This window comes from Heterobasidion irregulare (assembly GCF_000320585.1).
Source record: "Heterobasidion irregulare TC 32-1 unplaced genomic scaffold scaffold_02, whole genome shotgun sequence".
In the NCBI taxonomy this organism is placed as follows: domain Eukaryota; kingdom Fungi; phylum Basidiomycota; class Agaricomycetes; order Russulales; family Bondarzewiaceae; genus Heterobasidion; species Heterobasidion irregulare.
In genome coordinates this window covers 313,841-333,579 of record NW_009258198.1, presented here as the reverse complement: position 1 = coordinate 333,579, position 19,739 = coordinate 313,841, and the positions used below count along the sequence as shown (strand labels likewise).

At 48.8% G+C, this 19,739-nt stretch overlaps 7 protein-coding genes across 7 annotated transcripts; 2 read left to right on the top strand and 5 right to left on the bottom strand.

Moving 5' to 3' along the window:
• Positions 1 to 580: 580 nt before the first annotated feature.
• HETIRDRAFT_414227 (uncharacterized protein) lies at positions 581 to 2,020 on the bottom strand (the record flags this gene model as incomplete). The annotated part of the gene is made up of 2 exons (XM_009543703.1): positions 581 to 1,221; positions 1,303 to 2,020. The coding sequence occupies 2 exons, from the start codon at positions 2,018 to 2,020 to the stop codon at positions 581 to 583; spliced, it is 1,359 nt and encodes a 452-aa protein (XP_009541998.1).
• Positions 2,021 to 6,001: 3,981 nt separating this feature from the next.
• HETIRDRAFT_308739 (uncharacterized protein) lies at positions 6,002 to 7,225 on the bottom strand (the record flags this gene model as incomplete). The annotated part of the gene is made up of 1 exon (XM_009543702.1): positions 6,002 to 7,225. One exon carries the CDS (start codon positions 7,223 to 7,225, stop codon positions 6,002 to 6,004), a length of 1,224 nt encoding a protein of 407 aa, XP_009541997.1.
• Positions 7,226 to 9,511: 2,286 nt separating this feature from the next.
• HETIRDRAFT_168618 (uncharacterized protein) lies at positions 9,512 to 9,836 on the top strand (the record flags this gene model as incomplete). The annotated part of the gene is made up of 2 exons (XM_009543701.1): positions 9,512 to 9,623; positions 9,673 to 9,836. The coding sequence occupies 2 exons, from the start codon at positions 9,512 to 9,514 to the stop codon at positions 9,834 to 9,836; spliced, it is 276 nt and encodes a 91-aa protein (XP_009541996.1).
• Positions 9,837 to 10,347: 511 nt separating this feature from the next.
• Positions 10,348 to 12,340, top strand: HETIRDRAFT_424546 (uncharacterized protein; the record flags this gene model as incomplete). The annotated part of the gene is made up of 5 exons (XM_009543700.1): positions 10,348 to 10,443; positions 10,492 to 11,005; positions 11,814 to 11,887; positions 11,910 to 12,259; positions 12,313 to 12,340. The coding sequence occupies 5 exons, from the start codon at positions 10,348 to 10,350 to the stop codon at positions 12,338 to 12,340; spliced, it is 1,062 nt and encodes a 353-aa protein (XP_009541995.1).
• A 2,397-nt stretch (positions 12,341 to 14,737) lies between these two features.
• HETIRDRAFT_309801 (uncharacterized protein) lies at positions 14,738 to 15,005 on the bottom strand (the record flags this gene model as incomplete). The annotated part of the gene is made up of 2 exons (XM_009543699.1): positions 14,738 to 14,801; positions 14,854 to 15,005. The coding sequence occupies 2 exons, from the start codon at positions 15,003 to 15,005 to the stop codon at positions 14,738 to 14,740; spliced, it is 216 nt and encodes a 71-aa protein (XP_009541994.1).
• A 1,375-nt stretch (positions 15,006 to 16,380) lies between these two features.
• On the bottom strand, positions 16,381 to 16,596 carry HETIRDRAFT_309053 (uncharacterized protein; the record flags this gene model as incomplete). Its single annotated transcript, XM_009543698.1, has 1 exon — positions 16,381 to 16,596. A coding segment is annotated over one exon (216 nt), but the record flags the coding sequence as incomplete, so codon positions are not given.
• Positions 16,597 to 17,918: 1,322 nt separating this feature from the next.
• On the bottom strand, positions 17,919 to 19,088 carry HETIRDRAFT_424544 (uncharacterized protein; the record flags this gene model as incomplete). The annotated part of the gene is made up of 5 exons (XM_009543697.1): positions 17,919 to 18,343; positions 18,635 to 18,660; positions 18,691 to 18,704; positions 18,729 to 18,924; positions 18,982 to 19,088. The coding sequence occupies 5 exons, from the start codon at positions 19,086 to 19,088 to the stop codon at positions 17,919 to 17,921; spliced, it is 768 nt and encodes a 255-aa protein (XP_009541992.1).
• Between the last annotated feature and the right edge of the window lie 651 nt (positions 19,089 to 19,739).

Sequence of the window (19,739 nt, the reverse complement as noted above, 5' to 3'; positions counted from 1 at the left end):
CTGTGAGGGTTCACGATACGAGTTATGCATCATAATTTCTTGACTCGGACTTGCAACCGGTTATGTATGGGCACTTCGCTGTACCAAGGCGAAGGGCCTGCTTGTCGACACCTACGAGTAGAGTATATGTCATGTAGAGGGTTCCCTAATGCGGAAAAAAACCCTGTAAAACTGAGGATCCAAATGGGACGCTCGATGCATCTGTCAGATTACTCCTTGACAGCGAGGATGTGAAAGGATTCCGCCGTAGGTCGTACGTGGAATTATGCCCGCTGTTGTCCTTGATTCGTACCATCATTTGAACCTAGGACTAATGGTCAGGTACTTCCCCTGCCTTCTTGTCTTTTCACAGTTTTAAGACATGCAGGTCCGATAGTTTAGACGTCATTCCGGACGCGGGGTAGTTTAACGTCTGTTGCGGACGAGGTCGTACAGTTTAACGTCTTGAGGGACGATCTTAGTTTTACGTCGTTGCGGACGATTGATAGTTTTACATCGTTTCGGATGCAATTTGTGAGGGGAAGGAGTTCCTCAACTTCCCTACCCCCTTTCTTCTCCTTATGCCCTGTTATTAGTTCGTTTAATAATCGAAGGGTCCTTGATAATCCCCGCCCCCTTCGTCAGGTCGATAGTAGGGGTCCGCTTCGTCGTAATTTCCGGGATCGTCTAGAGCATCCCATGCATCGAGCTCGGATCTAGTCCACGAGCTATTTCTTCGAGCCTCCGAATCAGTGCGGCGAGTTCTGCGGCTACTTCGGTTATCCTCTCTTTCGTGCGTACGAAGTCGAGCACTAGGAGGAGGCGATCCAGGCCGGTGTCGAATACTCCGGCCAGCAGTTGTTCCGCGTCCAAGGGTTGCCTGGTTTCCCCGACTCCGCCTTCCCTCATTTCTTCGATAGACGGGCGGTTCCTCCTCGTCGGTATTTCCTTGGGATAAGGGAAAACCTCGTATCCGGTGAGAGGGGGGAGTCGCGGTATGGCTATGCGCTGTAGGAACCTCTCGTTGTCTCGGTGGAGGGCGCTCCACGACCATACGCGGAACCCTCCTTGGATTTGGTACAGGCGTGGGATGTTCTCCGGGACGTGGTACGTTCCAAGTGACAACTCGGAAAGGGTTGGTTCTGCTTGGCTGGACGTTTCCCAATTCTCCTCCGAAGAGGAGAGCTGGAAGGAGCTCTCGGTTGACGTATTGGGAGAACTCGTCAGGGTGGATGAGGAGGGCTCAGGGTCGCCCGTCATTGTGGGCGTACCAGGAGGCTGTGTCCGGGTCGGTTTGGAGGGCGAGCGTTCTGATCTGGAGACTGGCACTAGCCAGTCGTCGAGGTACGTCGCTATGTTCATTCCCGGGTTGTCCTGCCGAGAAGTTAGCGAGTCTTTGGAGGGCCATGGCTGTGGCCATTTGTATTACCGCGGAGATGGTGTTCCGCTGGAGGAGCGCGTCCGCGTGTCGCTCCAGTTCTCCGGCGTGAGGATCTGTACGAGGGGTAGGTCCTCCCATGGAGCTGGGAATCGGTCCACTAGTTGGTACTGGCGGAGGTGCAGTTTCTGATAGAACTGGTATTGGTTCAGCTTCTCCATGGCTTGGGAGTTGAGCTGCCGTTCTTGCTCGAAATCCCGAGGGACCTGCAACTCTACTATTTGGCGTGCCTTCACTAGGAGGTGGAACTCCCACTGGTAATTGGCCAAGGCTCGACTGGTTTCGGTCATCAGAACTTTCATGCCGTGGTGCATCTCGTGAGGCCCTCTCCGGTGAGGGTCTTCGGGTTCTTTCCCTTTCCTTGAACTTGGCGTAGTCTTCGGCGTCGTCGTCGGAGAAGTTGTTGATATGAGGGGTGAGGAGGACCCCGGTAGATCCTGGTTGTTGAGGACTTGTTCCTCTATCAATTCGTCCAGCATCTGGTCGGTGAGGACTTGTTCCTCTTTCCACTCGTTCGACATCTGGATTGGCGACCATAAGGACGACATCGGGGGAGGAGTTTCTGGATGGAGACGAAGCATCGTGGTCGTCGTGGAGGAGCATTCGAATGGGGAAAGTGTTTGAGAGGGAAAGAAGGTGAGAAGATGTTTTTGTTGGAGTCCTTTTGTCGCTCCTTTTATAATCTTTGTTTCTCCTCTCAGGCTGTTCCCGGACGGGGTTTGTCGGGATATTGGTCATGGAAATCTTTCATGGCTTCTTCCGCCGTTCCCTTTAGGAGAGCGTAGGGCTCCCAGGTGTTGTCTGCTTCGGGATATCCCATCCATTTGACCAAGTATTTGGTTCCCCGTCCTTGTCGTTTTGAATCCACGATCATTTCTACTTCGTAATGTTCTTCATCATTCAATACCTCCGGTATTGGTCGCGCGAAGTTTTCTCCGTGGGCTTCGGTTTCTCTATATTTAGTGAGCACGGCGGCGTGGAACACCGGGTGGATTTTCCACTGTGGAGGAATTTGGAGCTTGTACGCCAGGGTTCCTATTTTTCCCAGTATCTTGAAAGGGCCATATCGCCTAGGGGCGAGCTTGAACTTAGGATGGGTTGTCCGAATATGGGTCCCTTCTAACCATACTTGGTCCCCTTCCTCCCATTGGGGAAGTTTCTTGTGAAGATCCCGGTCTTTGGCGTAATTGCTGGCTATTTGTAAGCTAGCAGCGGCTTCTTCCTGAACTTCTGTGATTGTCCTAATGCGTTCAGCTACCGCAGGTACCTTTGTCTCCAGCGCCGTGTCAGCTGAATAGGGGGGGTTGAAACCGTATAGCACTTCGAAAGGGGATTTCCCGGTGGCCGAGTGTTTCCGTGTGTTATGTGAGAATTCGGCGAACGGCAAAAGGTCTACCCAATTGTCCTGATGGTAGTTGCAGAACGTTCTCAGGAATTGTTCAATTTCCTGGTTTACCCGTTCTGTCTCTCCATCTGTTTGGGGATGATACGCCGTGCTAAGAGCGGCGGTGATTCCTAGCCGTTTCCAGAGTTCCCGGGTGAATTTGGCCGCAAATTGAGGGCCCCGATCGGACACTATTTTGGTCGGCAGTCCATGTCGATTGAAAACGTTATTTTGGAAAAGCACGGTTGTTTCTTCTGCCGTGATCGTTTTCTTGCATGGGGTGATGACTATGCCTTTTGACAGACCTTGATCCACTACCACGTTAATTGAGTCGAAACCTTTGCTTTCGGGTAGGTCCGTGATGAAATCTGTCGAGATGAATCGCCAAGGAACGTTGGTGGTTTCCAGAGGGTGGATAGGTGGGTGTGTCTTGTGTGTCAAGTTCTTCGTAGACTGGCATATGGCACATCCATCCACATATTCGTGGACGAATTTAGTCATGTTTTGCCACCAGTAGTGTCGTTGCACCATTTCCAATGTTTTTGCTCTACCCGGGTGTCCTACCGTGGGTGCATCATGATGTGTTTTGACGATGAGTCTTCGGATGACGTCGTCTTTGGGGACGCATATGTGGCCGTTGCGTCTGGTGATTCCGTTTTCATATGTCCAATGTCCCAATAATCCTCTCATCCCTTGTGGTCCTACTCGTAAGAGCTTTGCGAGGGCTACCCTCGTTAAGGCATCATGTTCTGATTTCGAGTGTCGGATGAGGGAAATGAGGTTTGAGGAGGCGATTTCCGTGGACTTTATATGCCGTGTCGGGGATAGATCTACTAATGTTTCGTCGGATTTGTTGAAAAGCTTGGCCGGGAGTAAAATTTGAGCTTTGTTGTCAGATTCTACCCCCTCACTTAGATCTGGACGCCTGGACAGAGCATCGGAGTGATTTGTTGATCCTGCTTTATAGCTGAGTGTAAAGTCGAATCTGCTCAAATAAAGGCTCCAACGGGCGTGTCGTCGTGATAGGTCTCGCGCCGTTTGGAAATGTTCCAGGTTTTTATGATCTGTCCAAATCTCGAAGGGGTGTCGCGCGCCTTCGAGGTAGTGATTCCAGTGTTCCAGTGCTTTTATTATAGCCAAGAGTTCCCGGTCGTGAACATCGTAATTCCGCTCTGCTGGTGAAAACGATCCAGAGAGGAAAGCAACTGGGTGCCAGTCGCCATCTTTTCCTTCTTGTAGGAGGGTAGCTCCATAGGCGATTAGTGATGCGTCCGTTACTAATCGATATGGGTGCATGGGATCTGGATAGTTCAAGACGGGTTTACTGATAAAAGCTTTCTTTAACCGTTCGAAAGCTTCTTGGCATTTTGCAGTCCAGTTCCATTTCTCGTCCTTTTTGGTAAGGTCATGTAGGGGGCGCGCAATGAGTGAGAACTTGTCAATAAAGCGCCTGTAAAAATTCCCTAGGCCCAGGAAGGAGCGAATGTCGCGGACTGTGCGTGGGATTGGCCAATCTTTTATCGCGTCCACCTTTGAGTCCTCCATGGCGACATGGTCTTTTGAAATTGTATATCCCAGATATTGGAGTTTTTCCTTGTAAAACTCACATTTTTCGGGTTTCAAATATAGATCGTTGTCGCGTAGGATTTGGAAAACCTGGTTTAGGATTTTGACATGTTCCGCCATGGTTTTGGAGAAAACGAGGATGTTGTCCATATATACGGTTATCTTCCGGGCTGTGATGAGCTCCCTGAAGATCATGTTCATCATGGCTTGGAAGGTGGCTGGTGAGTTGGTTAGGCCGAAAAACATCACCGTAGGTTCGTAAGAACCTAACGGAGTGATGAAGCTCGCCTTCCACTCATCCCCTTCTTTGATGCGTATATTGTTGTATCCCCATCGCACATCCAATTTGCTAAAAATGATGGCCCCTTTTATCACATCCAGTAGTTCTTGGATTAGTGGAAGGGGGCACACATTCGGGATGGTGTGCGAATTTAAGTGGCGATAGTCCTGTACCGGGCGTAGTTTTCCATCTTTTTTTCCTATAAAGAAAAATGGGGCTGCTGTTTGTGAGGTGGATCGACGGATGGTTCCTCTCTCCAGATGTTCCTTGATGAATTTTCCTAATTCGTCGTGTTTTTCTGGGCTCAGGGCGCAGATTTTGGGCACTTGAGGTTTGAAAGTTGGTTTCAAGTCAATGGCATGGTCCCAGTAAGTGTGTTCTGGGAGTCGCTGCGACTTTCGTTCGCTAAAGATGTCCAAAAATTCGTGATGCGCCTTGGGAACTCTTTCCTTTAGATTGGTGACGATAATTTCGTCTTCCAGGTCTTGGTCGAAGCTGGCAAATCCTGACGGTTCAGGGGCCAGTTTCCGAATAACTGGGTCCCGGGTGGCCTGTTTTCCTGAGGGTTTGTCTGGGAGATCAGGTTCTCCCTCGTTTGGTGAAAGAGATGGCTTGTCTTGAGCCTTTCATTTCTCTTCTGCGTATTTCCTTATGTCCTTTAGGAGCCATTTCCTTTTGAGGTATGCTCGTAGTTGGACGCCAAACGTTCCGCTGTGATCGCGGAGTCCTACATCTTCCGATAGTCTTCGGAGATGTTCTAGGCGCTGTTTTTCGCGCTCGTTGATGCGTGGTTTGTGCCGTGGCTCCACGTCTGATAACCGCCTGCTGTATGGCGGTTCTTCCCTTGCCCTAGTGAACCCATGTGGTTGCTGGCATTTCTGGGGGCACCGATCGAAGTGCACTTCACGTCGCCTCCACTCGATGGAGGGATCGTGGTATTTCAGCCAATCTGTTCCTAGGATAAGGTCGTCTTTCCCCAGATTGGAGATAAACATCTGGACGCGCTCGGTATGCGTTCGTCCACGGATGTCCCGAATGGTGAGGTTCACATCCAAGGCGGATCGGATGAGACCTGCTTTATTGATGGTGTCATCGACATTCCGGACGCGAATGGGGTTGTTGAGTGTGTAGGTGGGGAAACGATGTCTTTTGACCCAAGTTTCGTTTACTATAACCCCTTCGCATGCCGAATCGATGGTTGCCTTTGCTCCAGCGTTTTGACTCCTGTTTGATACTTTCACGTTCAGGCGTATGGGGGTGATGATACGGTCGTTCATTGCTCCGATACGAATACAAGTGCGGGCATCAAACTCGGGTCGTCCTTGACCCCTCTCCTTCGCTGGTGAGGGAGAGGTCAGGAAAAACGCTCCGCGTGTCCCAAGATTACTTCTCTGGCTTCATCTTCTCCTAATTCTCCGAGCACTGCTCCGATTCGAGCAGAATGACTGACGCCTCCGTCTCCCCGTCGTCCGTTAGGTAGCATAGTGCGCTGCCCATGGTTCGTCTGGGGTCGTCCGGATGGGGTAGAGTGAGGACGTTCCATCGAAGGACCAGGTTGTGATACCCGCTGGTTGTTGCGATGAACATCCTCTGTCTCCATTCCTCGATATATTCCCGCTTGGTTTCCCATAGCGGGTGCGTCGTCTTCTTCCTCCAAATCAACTGCGCGGTTTCTTCTCCCTGTTGTACCCATGCGTCTTTTCGAGTTTCCTCGAATCGGTTGAACGCCTCTGCGTAATGATGGGCAGTCAGCATTCCAGTGTCCTGTTTTCTTGCAATGGTAACAGGCGCCAGGAGGCTTGCCGTCATATTTCCGTTTTTGGCTAAGGGCATTGCGCTTGCGTGTTGCGTCAATGTCCATGTCAACAACTTGGTTGTTCATTCTGCGAGGGGCGTTTGTGGAGTTGTAGCGGGGAGAGATTTGGTTATGAAAACGATTCAGATAATCGCTTCGAAAGGAGGTGGAGTTGGCGAGGATGGCTTTTTGAGCTGTTCTGGCTCGAAGTCGTCCATCTATTTCGCAGGCTGTATTGATCCAGTCCTGAATCGTATCCTTTGGCTGAACTTCCTTGTCGTATATTTTGTCCATGACGCGCGGGTCTAGCCCGCGTTGGAAGTAAGGGACTTGCTCTTTATCGGAGATGTCGGCATCGGCGGCGATGAGGATGAATTGGTTGGAGTATTCATCAACCGTCATTCGTCCTTGGGAGAAGGTCATAAGTGCGCTTCGCGCCTTGTCGGTCTTGCCCGTCTCCCTGAACTGTAATTTGAACTTGGCTAAAAAGTCCTTCCAGGTGCCTAGATCGGTAGGTGGGTCTGCTCCTACTGATTTGAGGAGGAAGTTCTCCGCCCAAGCTCCCGCCGTGCCGTATCTCATGCATGAGAGCACAAGGGATATTTTGTCTTGATCGGTCTTGTACCGATCGGATTCTGCTGCGAAAAGAAGGAGGCATTGGAGCATGAATTTCTGGGATTCAATGCGGTCGCCTGTGTAATTGTCTGGGAGTTTGACTTTTCCTCTTCCGGGTTGTACTGTCGCGGAAGGGGTGTTTGTAGAAGTCGAAGCTTGTCCCGACATTTCGGCGAGTGGTTCGTTTCGGGTGTTGATCGGTGTTTGGTCTGGTGAGTCGGAGTCTGATTCCGAGGTTGTTTCCTCTTGCTCCGAGTCTTCGGGGATTACCGGCGCCGGTTCCCTGTATTGTGGGGCTAGTTCCCACTGTGCTTCTGTTTCGTTCCAAATATCCTCTTCTTCTGTTCCGTCTTCAAGGGTGAAGTAATAACGCCCGTTTCGGTATGAGCAGTTATTGTAATTCGGAGGGGCAGTTCCGTTATTGTCTTCGTAGACCCAGAAGTCCCCTTCGCGCCGGATAGGGCGATTGTTGTGACGGAGTTGGTTATTGATAAGTCTAGTGCCGGGTGGGTATTCCTGGCCTAGGTCTTGCTCCAGAGTGTATGCAGTAACGCTTTCTCGATGGGGGTCTATTATCCCCACCAAGGAAGGTTATGAGAGAGAGTGTGGCAGCAAGCTAGTGCGAGCAAGGTAGGGGCAGAAGAGTCTATTCTAGTGTTATGACTGCTCGTCGGTAACCCCAAGAGTAGGAGGTTCTTCCCTAGGTCACTCGTGGAGGATGTGTGGAACGATGGTCTCGACTGTACGTGTAGCACAGGAGCCAGAAGTGTATTGCGATATAGCAATGAAGGCTGTGGTAGGAAGACTACAGTGGATGAGGGTGCTGTGGTAGGAAAACCACAGTGAACGAAGGTCCCTGTATGTGAAGATACAGGGGAACGAAGAGAATAGACTGAAGATCGTCAGCCTATTCTATGGGCCTTTTATACTACTTTGGGAAGTAGGGCGTGAGAATACCGAATATGTATCTGTAGGTATTCTCTAAGTCATCTCTCTCAATAACGACTACTCTTGTGCTTCTCCGTTCGTCTCCTTCCGGCCAGGAAAGACTAGGAGGTTCATGCCCTGCGTGTGAGTAATTTATAAGGCGGCGTTCCATGCCCGCTAATACAATAGGCCCGTGATACTCGACCAATGATTGATGATCCATTGGGAGTGGATGACCAAGGTTAGTATCTGTACCTTGGTGTACGCCTCAACCTGTGAGGCCGCGTGATATTTGTGATGATCGTATCGGAATAGACCGCTGTGTAGGCCCGATAGAACGTGATCATAACACCCTTGCCCAAATATGTACATTTCAGTGTAAATACAATTGCTGATCATTATATACAATTTTGAACATTATTAACATTATTAACATTATTAACATTATTAACATCGACATTGTGCCCCCCTGGAGGGGGCCTGTTAATAACAGTGTTAATAACAATGCTAATAACACAAGTTATTAACATGTTAGCAATTCAGGGATTACTCACGGAACCCTAGCATGCGCCGTGCAAAGCTTCTCACTTCCCTTCAATGAACATGCGTCATCCTGCTGATCGTGACTTCAGAGATGAGTAAACGTTATGTTGAGTTCGATGTTGTTAGGACTGTGTCCTAACACGTGCTTAGCACGTGGACAGAAGGGAAGGTCAGGTGTTTCCTTAGACTCGAACTGTTAACGACTAGGACTGTGGCTTGACACACGTCTAGGCACGTGACTCAGGACATGGTCATGAGCTACGCACATGACTCGGACTCGGACCGCTTATCATTTACATGCTGATGCATGAACGCTTACATACTATGATTCTTCTTCTGTTACGATGACTGATGTCGATCATGATCGGTTCCTGATTGCATATTGCTGCGGACAGACATTTGATATACTTACTATACATGGTTACGTCGAAGAGCCGCGGAGTATGAACAATGACTGCGGCTTACATGCATCGATCGTTGATAGTACTTAGCGTTTAGAAGCACGGACCATATGTCCATCCCACCCTAAATAGCCCTGTACTATATATAGGAGAGCTGAGCTTCTTAGAAGCCTCAGCTCGTTCACTTTGTATACATCTGGATCTCAGCACTGCGCCCGGCGTCTGGCTACCTTCAGCTCACGCTTCGCGATCTCTGTCAGATCTAAAGAACCATACATAGTCTGACGAAGCACTGGATTCGTCTCATCACTCTTATCATTCTCTACCGCCTGCAACCTATCAAGGACTCGCTGCCTATCGAGTCATCCGTTGGGATCCCTCCGAAGTCATCTGTTGTATTGGAGAAGACTTGTTCATACCAGACGAACACCGACACGTAATCAATCAGCATCTCCTTCGACTCTTCGAGGAGAAGATCAATACAGATCAGCCCTTCTTGGAACAAGCCCAAAGACGGGCCGTCGTCTTTATTCGTTGGGCCGTCACAATCAGCTTTAGCCCAGGGAACCCCTCTTAGTGCATCATGTGCACGCGACTAAGCCTAGCCGGCTTAACAGATGTACTTGTATTGCACAAGGCTGCTGCCAGTGTGGCCAGGGCAGCAATATGCACATCCATGGAAAAATTTGCTGAAGGTAAGTCCAATTGCTGTCGACATCTGAATATGCTGCCAAACTTTTCTAGGCTCTTTTAACAAAGTGTTTCTTCTGTGGTTTGACAATGACAAGGAAGTCATTGTTCGCATACCGTGTCCCATTGCCAGCCTTCAGAATTTAGTCATTGCGAGTGAAGTAGCTATGCTCGACTACATGGCACATCATCTCCACATTCCTACCCCGCGCGTTTGAGGGACTTCAGTTACCCGGATATTACCGTGATGTGCACATACATCAGCCAGAGATGGCCGGTCACAGCTGGAGATATCCGGTTGTCTCAGTACCATACCTAGCACCACGGCCCAGATCCCTCTGATGTGCCTGGTCAGCCGGATATCTCTGGCATGGTGACCTCAGCATGCGGCCACTGCAGTCAAAATAGTGAAGCAAACATGTCAAGGTGGGGAATCAAACCCAACATCCCAAGGATCCAAACTGCTATTGATCACACAACATGACCACTACACCACGCTCCCTTGCATAAATTTAAAGTCCACTCCACTAAGTACACACAGTATGAACAAGTGATTAACAAAAAACAGTGACCGGCCAGAGACATCCTGCTGGGATACAACTGGTTTTTGGCCCTGTGATGCCAGATGAAAGCAATGAAGGGCCGGAAACATACAGCTCAATGGACCTGTAGAGAAAATTACATAATAAGAGACATCTTCACATATCGAATAACTCAAAACCCTACCTCATGCTTATCGTACTCCCACTTGGGCAATTACAACTTACCACTCGACACTCTACACTCCAGTATCTCATCTCAGTCACGTATTGTCACACGCAGTCTGTAAGTGTCAATGTCCTCCTTGTGACGTCTCACCTTCACTTCTTACAGAACATCCATATGGGTAGACCAAAGCACCCTGTCTGTGGCCCCCCACCCATCAACCGACCACCCTCCAAAGGCAAAACATTTACCAGCAAGATGAAGGGCAGCGATGCGAGAGACCCAAGGGGTGACAACCCGAGCACACATGATGCATTGCCCGGCAGCTCCATAGGCGGCTGCGCCAGAGACCTCAACGCAAGGACCCTCTATGTGGGAGGCATTGACGTGTTAGTCGGCCATGCCAGAGACCACAACGCGACAGGCAGCAATGCGACAGGCAGCAACTCGGTGCACGAGCATGTAGCAGGATGCGGCAATGCAACAGTTGGCCATGCGTTGGGTGGGAACTCTGCGAGCAAGCACATAGCAGGAGGTGGCAACACATTGGGCAGGATTGCATCAGGCAGCGACACATCGGGCAGGAACTCAGGGGGCGGGCACATAGCAGGAAGGATGGCCATGGTGGTCAAGGGAATGGTCAGCGTCCGGAAGACGATGGCCGCCAACTGCAGATACTGTGGTGAGTGCACAGCCCTTGGCAAATCATCATGATTGGCTCACCTCTTTATCCTACAACGGGTGGTTTTGTGTGAGCAGCGAGTGAGAGGTCAGCATAGGGGAATGTAACCTCGTCCACATCGCACGCTTAAAGGGGTCTCTTTCTCCAACATATATTCTTTGATCCCACTATCTTTCAACTCACATCCCTTTCTCCCCTGCCTGTAATGACATCTTCTCTTTTCCTTTCTCCAATGACACATTGTTTTCCATATCGTCCATGCGAGAGACAACATGCGCTCCAAACCGCCTGAGCCATGGACCATGTACATCGACCTTGTCCCGTCTCCTCATATTATGCCTCGGACCCGCACCATCCTCCCCCAAGTCATCCTCCTTCTCCATCCGCACCAATCTGCCAGCCACCACAAACACATCATTGCCGAACTGAATGGGGAACATTGTTGCCTGCCTATATTTCCATGGTGGGCTGACCTTATTCTCTCCTGCGACTGGCCTCTGGCGCATCCCCTCCTTCCGAGCGACCCTTCCTTCCTACCTCGTGCGGTCCCTTTCCCCAAGTTCCTATCAGCACAGGACCATGCCTTTGCATGAGACAGTGAGACAACCTGACTGCCGTGTTCTCATCTGCCGTGTCCCATTCAGTTTGATGTGAGCACACAATTGGCAAGCTTAATAGATCACGATGCCTGCATTCTTCACGCTGGATGAACGACACATAACGTGAACATCTTGTCAGAGTGATTCACCTTGAACACAGACCTTGGTGCATCGTCCCTAATTTTCTAAACTATACGCTCCCTGTGCAGTCATCCTCCGACGCTTGGATAGTCTTGTCGCATGGCACGCCGCATTCAAGCACACCAGGGCTGTTGAGCCTCCTGTGAGCCAAGAGGTCACCCCAGCACATGCAAGGTGGTGACTCGAGGGCAGGCAGAACCAGGCCCACGAACCTGTCAGGCCGGTGGGACGAGGACCCCACAGGAGGCAAGGCGACGGCCACAACCATTTCATACAAGGGGGACAGGGGCTTAAAGGCAGGCAACGCGATGGCTGTGAACATGTCAAGCAGAAGGGGCAGATACTCCATAGCAGGCAACGTGATTTACGCATCCGAGGCAGACAGGTGGGGCCGTGACTCTGATGGGGTAGATAACACGTACGCATTTGCATCAAGCAGGGACGCGAGAGACAGACACATGCTGGTGCAAGATGTGACTATCGAGGAGTGGAGTCTCCGAGTTAGTTCCCTCCGGTGAGTGTAGAGTCATCCAGCCCTCGCAATCTACTCACCTCGACGTCTTCCAGCCCCTGCTTCTACATGAGGGGGGAGTGATAGATTTTGGCAGGAGGCATTGTAACATCCTCCCCATTGTGTAATTACCCACAACATTAATGTCATCTGGTCCCATCTGTCTTGCCTCTCATTCGTCACTCTGCCCCATATAGTCATATTTCCTCTTCCGGTGATCCAATCATATCCTCTTGCTCTTAATATCACCAGAGTGAGAGCTAGCTTTGTGTTCTTGTGTCCTACAACACTCTCCGCCGGCACATTCCCTCCATGAATGCCCAACCCTGCATTCCAAGCATCTTCGTGCCATTTCAATCAGCAGTTCTCAATGTCACCTGGACAACAAGCAGGCATGCAGTGGTCAGATGTTCTGCTTACTACATTCTCATGTGTTGCGACGTTCACCTGCCATACCGTTGATGTAACGAGACTGGAAGCTCATATACCCGTCACTCATCCACATCCCATTGCACTAAGTCACCACTGTTGGCTTAATCTCAATCTAGTGGAGTGACCAATCCTATGAGTCTGTCCACTCGTTGTTTACGCAGAACACGCGTGTCCCACAAATCAGGATCTAAGGATCAATGCCCCACAAGCTCTTCAGCGCATCCAGAACCCATCTCGCCCACTGACCTGACTCTGACAGTGCCGCATACACTGTGGGTGAATAGGCCTCGCTCCATGGGGGAAATCATGGCCATCTTTACAGGAGGGGGCAATATTCTGAGAGCGCCTCATGGCACTGTCCTCACCCCATCACAGTCCCATTCATCCGAGGTGCAGCAGGTTAGATAAAATGAGGGGGGGCTGAGAAACAAGGCAACCCCATGACAAATATGCTCGTACACCCCCCACTCTGACTCATGATGAGTAGGGAGTGAACAATGGGTTGGGCACCCATGAGTCTCAAGAGATTGCCTTTTCACTGCTTGTGAGGGGGACGTTGATACGCTGGTGATGCCTCTGAGTGCGAAACACACCCAAGAAACACCCCTACAAGCGCAGGTAGGCAGGAGCTAGTTCTAGTGTGCAAGGAACTATAAGCTGTGCAACAACCAACAAGGGAGCGTACTAAAAGTGTTCGGAGTGTAGTGAACAAACAACTCCAAAATCGAAGTATTCAGTCGGTCAGTCAGTCGGTAGGTCGGTCAGTCAGTCGGTCAGTCGGTAGGTCGGTCGGTAGGTCAGTAAGTCGGTAGGTCGGTAAGTCGGTCGGTCGGTCGGTCGGTCGGTAGGTCGGTCGGTAGGTCGGTCGGTCGGTCGGTCGGTCAGTAGGTCGGTCGGTCAGTAGGTCGGTCGGTCGGTAGGTCGGTCGGTCGGTAGGTCGGTCGGTCGGTAGGTCGGTCGGTCGGTAGGTCGGTCGGTCGGTAGGTCGGTCGGTCGGTAGGTCGGTCGGTCGGTAGGTCGGTCGGTCGGTCGGTCAGTCGATGTTTGATCGGGATTTGATCGGGATGCAAAGGGAAGGGAATGGGTGCAAGGCCACACTGGACCCTGGCAGAGGATGACAAACTAGATGAGAGGGAGAGAGCAAGACGACGAGGGCTCTGGCGGAGGGCTGTGATTGAACGCAACAACACAAACAAAAGGGCAAAATGCGAACAAGGATTGGAAGGCAATGGCTCAAAGTCTCATGGACACAAGCGCACAAATGGAATCGGAACAAGGGGGGAGCCAAAGCTGGTGTATTGCAAAGCCATAGGTGCCCTTTTATAGTAAGTCCGAACAGGTACAAGATAAGGAGATCGGCAGAGGCATAGAGCAATTGGAAATGTGTGCCAAGAGTGATCAAAGGTAAAGAAGATAAGGGAGTGATGTTGCAAACACTATAAGATAAGAAGCAATAACTCTAAAGTCTAAATAAGTGGAGAGATTGCCAAGGTGAGTCCACATGGACCTGGAGATAAGAACCACATGCCACATGGGTAAACCATTTAGAAACTTGGGAGCTCTGAAGATAACAAAGGATAGGTCAACAGAAGACATAAGGACGATAAGAGATAGAAAGACAGATCCGTTCTGAGTCAACAAAGTGTTCGGCTGCCTCCGATTCGGGACACCGAAGCCGACCGAATGTGCCGACCATGTGAAGTGTACCGAACCGATCGGCGATCGGCCGCGACAGTCTGTGGGGAGCCCCTACTGCTGAGAGTGATGATAGATGGATAGGATGACTGTGAACAGCTCCGAACGACTGTGCGGAGGTCTAAATGGAAAGTCGGCACCTGACAAATGGCTGAGATTGCCGAACGGATCGGGATCGGTCGGTCCTAAGTATGCCGAACGGTCAAAGAATACTGAAAAGCTGCGAAAAGTGGGGTATTGGTGCCTAGAGCATACCCATGCTCATCAACGTCACAAGGAGGGGGCATAGCTGCTGATCAAGTATGTGATGGGAATGGCCACTTTGACGTTTATATTGGCATGCAATCATCTAAATCACATGAATCCTTTTTGAAAACTCCACAAAGCCATTGTGTTGAAGCCACAAATACCGGGCCGCCTGTCTGATGCAAAGCTTAATTTCAACTCCAAACGCTGAACGTAGCACTTACTTGCGTGCATAGGCCGAGATCCCAGCTATTCCCCCCCCCCCCAATGTTACTTGACTCCTCCATAACTCTTCGTGGTAGTCGAAAAAGCATAAGATCCAACACATCTCTTCTTCGACCAACATGAGCTGCTCTTGCCACCACATTTTCAGCATGCTTCAACAGAACCAATGCACCTTCAATACTAAAAGACCATAAGTGATGAGGCTGACGTGATACAGGGATAGAATGCACTCACTCTTCTCACAGTATTGCCGGATTTCTTCATTCTGGCCCTTGACAAAGTGGAAGTCCAACCAGATCCAGGATGGCTGTCTCTTGCTATCTCCCAGTTATTGATCCACGGTATACATAGTAAAAGGGACGACATCGGAGACTTGGAGTTCCCTATATGTGGGGTCTTCTGGCAAGAGACTGAGACTCACGAGTTTGCTACGTGCAAGCCTGTACCTCAATGCTGCAGCATCAATGGCCAGCTTGTGATTTTTTATCTTGAGGTTCATGCGCGTGTTGTGGATCTGACCAGACCCTGCCCATTTCTTCTGCTTCACCACATAGGATGTGATGACGTGAGCCCTCAATGATTTGAGGGCATCATTGGCTTGCTCTTGTCGTAATTGCCTCTTGACCTCTGCAGCCTGGGACATAGTACTATGGGTGGTGATCGCTAAAGCATAATTGGATAGCAGGTTGACAGCCATGGCTTGGACCCTGTGCCATACTGCACTCCTCAACAATTGGCTCGTTACGGTGCTGGGCCACTCTGTGTATAACAAAGCAGCATTACATTTTGCCAAGTGTGGACAAGCACCTGCATCATTGTGTGCCATGTGCTTTTCTTGTTCAATCGGCAGCCCACGAACATTAAATTTGATGGACAAGCAGTTCACTGCGTCACTATCCTTTATAGCTTCATGAATCACAGGCTGAACATATTGTTCGTGTAGCGCACACCACGTCTAATGTCATATCATAAAGCGGTGTCCCAGCTCCGAGTCCTCTAGCAACTTCTCATCAGCCAACTCCAACTTGTTCAGAAAATCCTCCCTACATTCAATGGATCAGACCAGGACACCTAGATAACAAGGATGTGACTTACCTGAGCTTTTGCAACTCCATACCCTCCGCAACTGCTCCCACCATCCCTGCGCCCATGGCATCTACACCATCTCCACGCCTCTGCAGCAAGTTTAACACTTGTCTCTGAGTGAGCCCTGCAGAGGGATCAGCGAGTGGTTTGATGCAGCCCACTTGAGTGACGGACCTTTGTTGTTCCGTGGCTCATACCGGTTGTGCAAGGTATTGTGCTGTTTTATGTCCACCACCTTCTCTAGCCAATTCTGTTTCTTGACCTTCCATTGAGCCAGAGTCCCAGGCTTGATTTGAGTTTCCAAGCGCTGCAGTGCATCCTTCACCCCGTCCACGCTTGGTCATACTTCTTCAATGTGGCCTTCACTGGTGTGGGCACATGAGGGTTAGACTGAGGATAGATAGATGCACAGGTCCACACCTACCAATACTGTGGGTTCATCACACATTCATGTCTGAGTGGTGATCATTGATGATGTTGTGACAATGTCCTGAGGTCATCTCACAAATGCTGCCTCCGATGTCATTCAAGATTGCCCAGATTCGTTCAGGGGCCTCGCCATCCGTCATCCCCACGCCGGGCAACCAATGGTATGAGAACTTATACCGACATGACACTTTGTGCTCCAAGAGATAAAATTTCCCAACAGCTGCCACTGTGGTAGGGAATCGAGCACCGGTGTCGTGCAGTGAGACGGTTTGAAGTCGGAGGGCGGGAAATAGTCTAATTGACACGCCAACTAATTCCAAAGAATTGTCGCCTAGACTAACTCAGGTTTTCCTTCTTTCCCGGAGCAGCCTAGTTGTTCATTGTTGAGGGTAATTTCTCTTGTTTATGTAGTGGTACCAGTTTATCTTACTATGCAAAGCTATGTGCCTAGGTTAGGAGGTGTATGGATCCTAAGGGAGTGGTTACTAGTGTGCTGTGAAGTGTGTTATTCCTATCAAGGTGCTGTGCATTAGGATTGGTAGAGCAGCATGAGAAATACTTTCCTGAATTCAGACTCTTTCCGTTTGAAAGAATCCAGAGGATGAGTGTGATGAAGAGACGAGACCAGGATATCAGACTAATAGGTATTGAACTTGGTGTTTTCAGAGCTTTTTTACTGATGCAGGTTTAGACGTTTTCTGACCAGATCAGACTTAGAACTAACTCAGCGTCCCATTTGGACTAACACAGCTTTAGACTTATCAGAAGATACTTGGTGCTGACTTCAGAGACTTCAGTGATTAGTGAAGACTGCCTTACAAAGTAAAGATCACTTTACAGGGCAAGAGCAACTTCAACAAGAGGGGCAACAAACTGCCTGCATTTCAGGGCACATGCACTCCTCTTTTATGTGTTTCTGGAGAGGCTATGCATGAGACCTGGATGTGGGTATTTACAGATGTATCTAGGTGCTAAAGATTCTAGAATGAAGTGTCTGGTCTAAACTAGAACAGAGTAGGCTTTCCTAGATTCCTCTAGAGCATGGCCTGGAATTATTCCAGATTCTCTATTAGTCACCTGAGTAGCTCTAGGTTCTCTAGCCTCTCGATTCCTCATCCGCTCACTAAGCCATTATAAAGCCTCTCAGTGTATTAGAAAGCGCACAAGGTCCATGCAATTCTATGAGAGTCTGGATCAGTTTGGTTCTACTCTGGTCCTTTCTAGGCTTCATCCGGTCTGTTAAAATAGCACCAAGGCAGCTTTATTAATAAATACAGATATTTTAAGTCCCTGATAAGTCAAGGTTTAATGAAAGACAGCTGTATATATTCACAAATATAGATCAAAATGTCCATCCACATCCTAAGCATGAAACTGGAGCCAAGTGAGAGTGTGATACTTGAAATGTAAAGACTGTATGAATTTTAGGGAAAGAAATAAACAAGAAACACTAGACTAAAGGAGTAAGAACTTAATGAATTATGAATGGGTAAAGTGTTCATGGCCTAGCAAATCAATGAAAGATCATACTTCCCACTCCTGCTAATGCTCACCTCGCAATCTCCAAGATATTGCCATCAGATGCGGGAACATGTTTGCGGTTAGAGCTGAAGAGAGCTCGAATGTACTCACCAAACATGTGATACATTGCATAGCCAAGTGGGGGAGGAGAGTTGACACAGAAAGTAGATGTCACCACTATGAACTGCTGCTCATTGCCCGCTCCACCAAAGACGGCAATATGATCATCTTGCCAGACCGTTTTGGAAAGAACAATAGTTGTAAACTCGTAGTTGCCATCTGGATTTCTTTCAATCACATCCACTGAAACCCCATCTTCCAACCAAATCCCCTCTTTTCTAGGAAGGACACAGACCTCTATTGATACTCCTCCAGCCAAAATAGGTGGCAGTCGAATTCCATCTTCAGCAGGAGGGATTGACATCATGGGTGGCTCATTCAAAGATGATGGAGCTAGAAGAGTATTGGAGGTAACATTGATGCAGTATGTGGGTTCATAGGGGATGGTTATAAAAAAGCAAGGTGGTGGGAAGACAGAGGATACATTAAGCAAGTCAGGTCGTGGACCCGATGGGACAATTAGTGGATGGAAGTCTGGTGGTGGCTGTCGCAGCTCTGTGTGGCGATGAAGGTGGAACAATGATCAAGGGAATGTGCCCCAGAGTGATGAGCATGCAGAGGTGTTGTTGGACATAATGTGAGGGAGTAATGCGTAGATGTAATTACCAGCAGTTCTTGAATCACCTTGTTCCTCAATTTCCTGTTCTTTTCTAACATTCCTTGCATTAGCCTAGACTTACATAGTTATTTCTTTCTATGGAACATTCTTGGAAATTACCCTGCCAAGGCACAAACTTGTTTGCGTCGTAACACTGGATACAGCTGGAAGGTGCCCTGTGTGATCGCCCATCCATGCCATTTGTTTGTCGAAGTGGATCCAATACTGATAATTGATGTCGTAGCCTGAGACGTGCAAGCGCAGTTCCATCCAACGCTTCAAGCCAGATGCCATCGCAAAATCAACATTGGCAAATCTGGAGAGTGGTAATATCAATCTAGGGCATAATTGCTAAGTGCACTTCAGGGCATACCTTTCCCCCTTTTGTAGGTCTACCCCTCCCCCCGGCAACACGAACATGTGTTGGGCACAGGAAAGACCGACTGTTCCGGATACATTACCCCAATACCCTCCATACATCTGGAAAACCACCCCTTTGTATTAAGCTCTAATTAGTTCTATTTATGCATAATTAAGAACAATTAGGATTAGACATTTTTAGCTTACCCTCCCTCTAAACCTGTTCTAATTAGACATAATTTTCCTAAATTAGTAATTATTAGGATTGATTATAACTTGAAATTTCGGAAAAATCATAATAAATCAAGTATCACAGTTTTCATAGCCTTCTTATAAAGTCATGTCTATTAGAGCACTAGTTTAATACCTAAACACAGAATATACCTTATAACAAACTTGCCTTCTGCCAGAGTTGAACCAACAACCTCATATATGCAAGCACCCGGGACAAATGCTCTGAGCCACTAAGCCACAAGGTCTAATATACAAACTTAGTTTAAACACTAGCTAAAAAGATAATAAACCAATGGAAAATCAATAATACACTTTATATAGGATAAAAATAAATTATGGCACTTATACAATTTGGACTGAGAATGTGTAAAACTATGATTGAGTGTTATATTCAATGGGACTCTACTAATATAGACAATGCTACCTGAATTTGCAAATTTGATCAAAAACGTGATTATGAATAATTAAGATCTAATAGGAGAGAGGGGTTTTCCAAATAGCCACTAGTGAGGTAGAAGGTGGGGACAAGGGTATATG